We start from the raw sequence: 2,288 nt of genomic DNA, 5'->3' as shown, positions 1-2,288 counted from the left end.
ATATGTGTGTGTGTGTGTGAATATATATATATATATATATATATATATATATATATATATAATATATATATATACATATACATCTATAATCCCATAAAAACATGTATATTTATATGGAAGAATATTTTGTCTACAATGAATTTTAAGGTTCAGTAAGAAGAAACTCATGAGTTTTGTAGTGTTCTGTTGCTTCATCATAAGAAATGAGAGTATGTAAGTAAATGGAGAAAAAAAATTATACCGGGAATGCAGTAGGAACAATTAAAAGAAAGTAGAGAAATTAATCAAATATTTTACTTGCTAATGATATATTTCTAAACCTCTAAGAATTTCAGATACTACGAAATGGAATGTTTTTTTTCACCTAAATGTATTTATCTTCACTACGTAACATTTTTACACTCGTGGACATCTATTTTACGGTAAAAGTTCCATTCCGTCAATTGACAAATTAATAAGCCTCTTTATAAAAGTTAGCAGCAGTAGGGGATTCAGCATTATGAAGCTTCATCTGTGGTGGATAACGGGGGAGGGTGGGCTGTGGCACCCTAGCAGTACTAGCTGAACTCGGTTGAGTCCCTTGTCAGGCTGGGAGGAACGTAGAGAGTAGAGGTCCCCTTTTTGTTTTGTTTCATTTGTTGATATCGGCTACCCCCCAAAATTGGGGGAAGTTCCTTGGTATATGTATGATGATGTATGTATAAAAGCTTAAATTCTTATTTATTCATTATGACAACAGACACGATCAAAACACGCTCTTCTAAACAACTGATATCATTTAAATACCTGGAATTATTGACCAGATAGATTTAATTTCATTATGCTTTTGAGATCAATTGATTGAACCCGTTTGCCCTGCGATAACAAATGAGCATCGGGTGACGTCAGCTCATCTTGTCAAGAGCTGTTCACTGGCCATTATATACAGTGACCACACTAGAGAGGCATCCGCTATAGAAGAAATTTTGTCACTAGAATGGATTTACCTTTTATGTTTAAACCTTATATTGGCATTATGTAGGTTGGACTTATAGTAAGGGAAATACATAAAGCAAGAGAAAAAGGGTGATTGTTTTTTTTTTAATTATTATTATGGAATATTCCTATTATATTTTACGTTTTTGTATATACATTATAATATCTATTATAATATAAAAAGATTACAATTTTGCTATTTTTTCTAAATATGTTAGCAAGTTACAGAATTCGTAGGAGGTTCAAAATAAGTAAAACTAAAATTATTTCCCTGACGACTAACAGCAAAGACTCATAATTGAAATTACTTTGGTCCTGTTATGCTTTGTTATTTGTACTATGGTTGTTTTTTTTTTTTTTTTTTTTGTACCGATTATCTTTTCTTATTAGAACCTGCGTGGGGATAAAAACTTGTCTGATTATAACAATAATGGTAATAATTATCATCATAATTATTAGTAGTATTATAAAACATACAGGTTAAACGTATCAAAAATCAGATCTAAACAAGTAAAGCTTTTGTGATGAACATATTAGTAAAGCCAACGTGATATTATTGTAATTACACTTGAGGACTCTTTCCAATCGATGTAGAGGCTCATAATCATAGTAACTTGTAATTTATACGAAATTCTTAACACATTTGTAACCTTTCATTCTCACTAATGGCAATGTAGTATAGCTGGATGCCTAACATTCAGATAACAACAGATAAAGTGTATAAGACTGAGATTCTTATTTACTTGTACTTAGTTTTCACCTTTACAACACCTCTTGTTCTCATTTTTTAACCACTTATAGTAAACCTGAGCTTTAGGACATTTTGTTTTTGTCGTAATCGTTGTCACTTTAACTAACACTCATCATAGGCTTCTTTGGCCTCTTTGAATTTGATGAACTCATCTACACTTTTCTTGAGGATTTTTGGCAAAGTCGAAAGATGTGGTTCAAGTTTTATCCTGTTCTCGTAAATGCTCATGTGACAGAGGTACTTCAACATCGGGGTATTTTTCAGGAACATCCTGCTGCAGGCGTTGTACTCTACCGACAGTTCTTCGGTTTCGACGCCGTCCTCCGATAGAGACTTATGAATGAGATCCTTTTTGCAATTGTTCGTCAAGACGAGGTTCAAGAATAAGTTGGCGTCGCTGCTCACGAAGATGATGCCATATCCTTGGCAATCGAACCCAGTGTAGTCACATCCGGCCATGAGTTCGACGTAGAGCAGCCGTCCTTTGTGATTCAGTCGAGCAATCAATTCGTATTCCCGGCCGACACAGCTGTCTTCGATGAAGGAAATATGATACAGTCGA

The 2,288-nt window shown here is 33.7% G+C and overlaps 1 protein-coding gene across 1 annotated transcript in view; it reads right to left on the bottom strand.

Annotated features, from left to right (window-relative positions):
• Nucleotides 1–1,066: 1,066 nt before the first annotated feature.
• LOC137637862 (uncharacterized) overlaps nt 1,067–2,288 on the bottom strand; it is a 1,565-nt gene continuing 343 nt past the window's right edge. The window contains exon 1 of the mRNA XM_068369971.1: nt 1,067–2,288. This exon is cut by the window's right edge and continues 343 nt beyond it. Coding sequence (XP_068226072.1) covers nt 1,829–2,288 — 460 coding nt within the window. The 3' untranslated portion in view covers nt 1,067–1,828.

The sequence above is a fragment of the Palaemon carinicauda genome, chromosome 3, assembly GCF_036898095.1.
Source record: "Palaemon carinicauda isolate YSFRI2023 chromosome 3, ASM3689809v2, whole genome shotgun sequence".
Classification (NCBI taxonomy): Eukaryota; Metazoa; Arthropoda; class Malacostraca; order Decapoda; family Palaemonidae; genus Palaemon; species Palaemon carinicauda.
The sequence above is the reverse complement of the archived record's forward strand: the minus strand, read 5'-3'. Positions and strand labels throughout refer to the sequence as shown.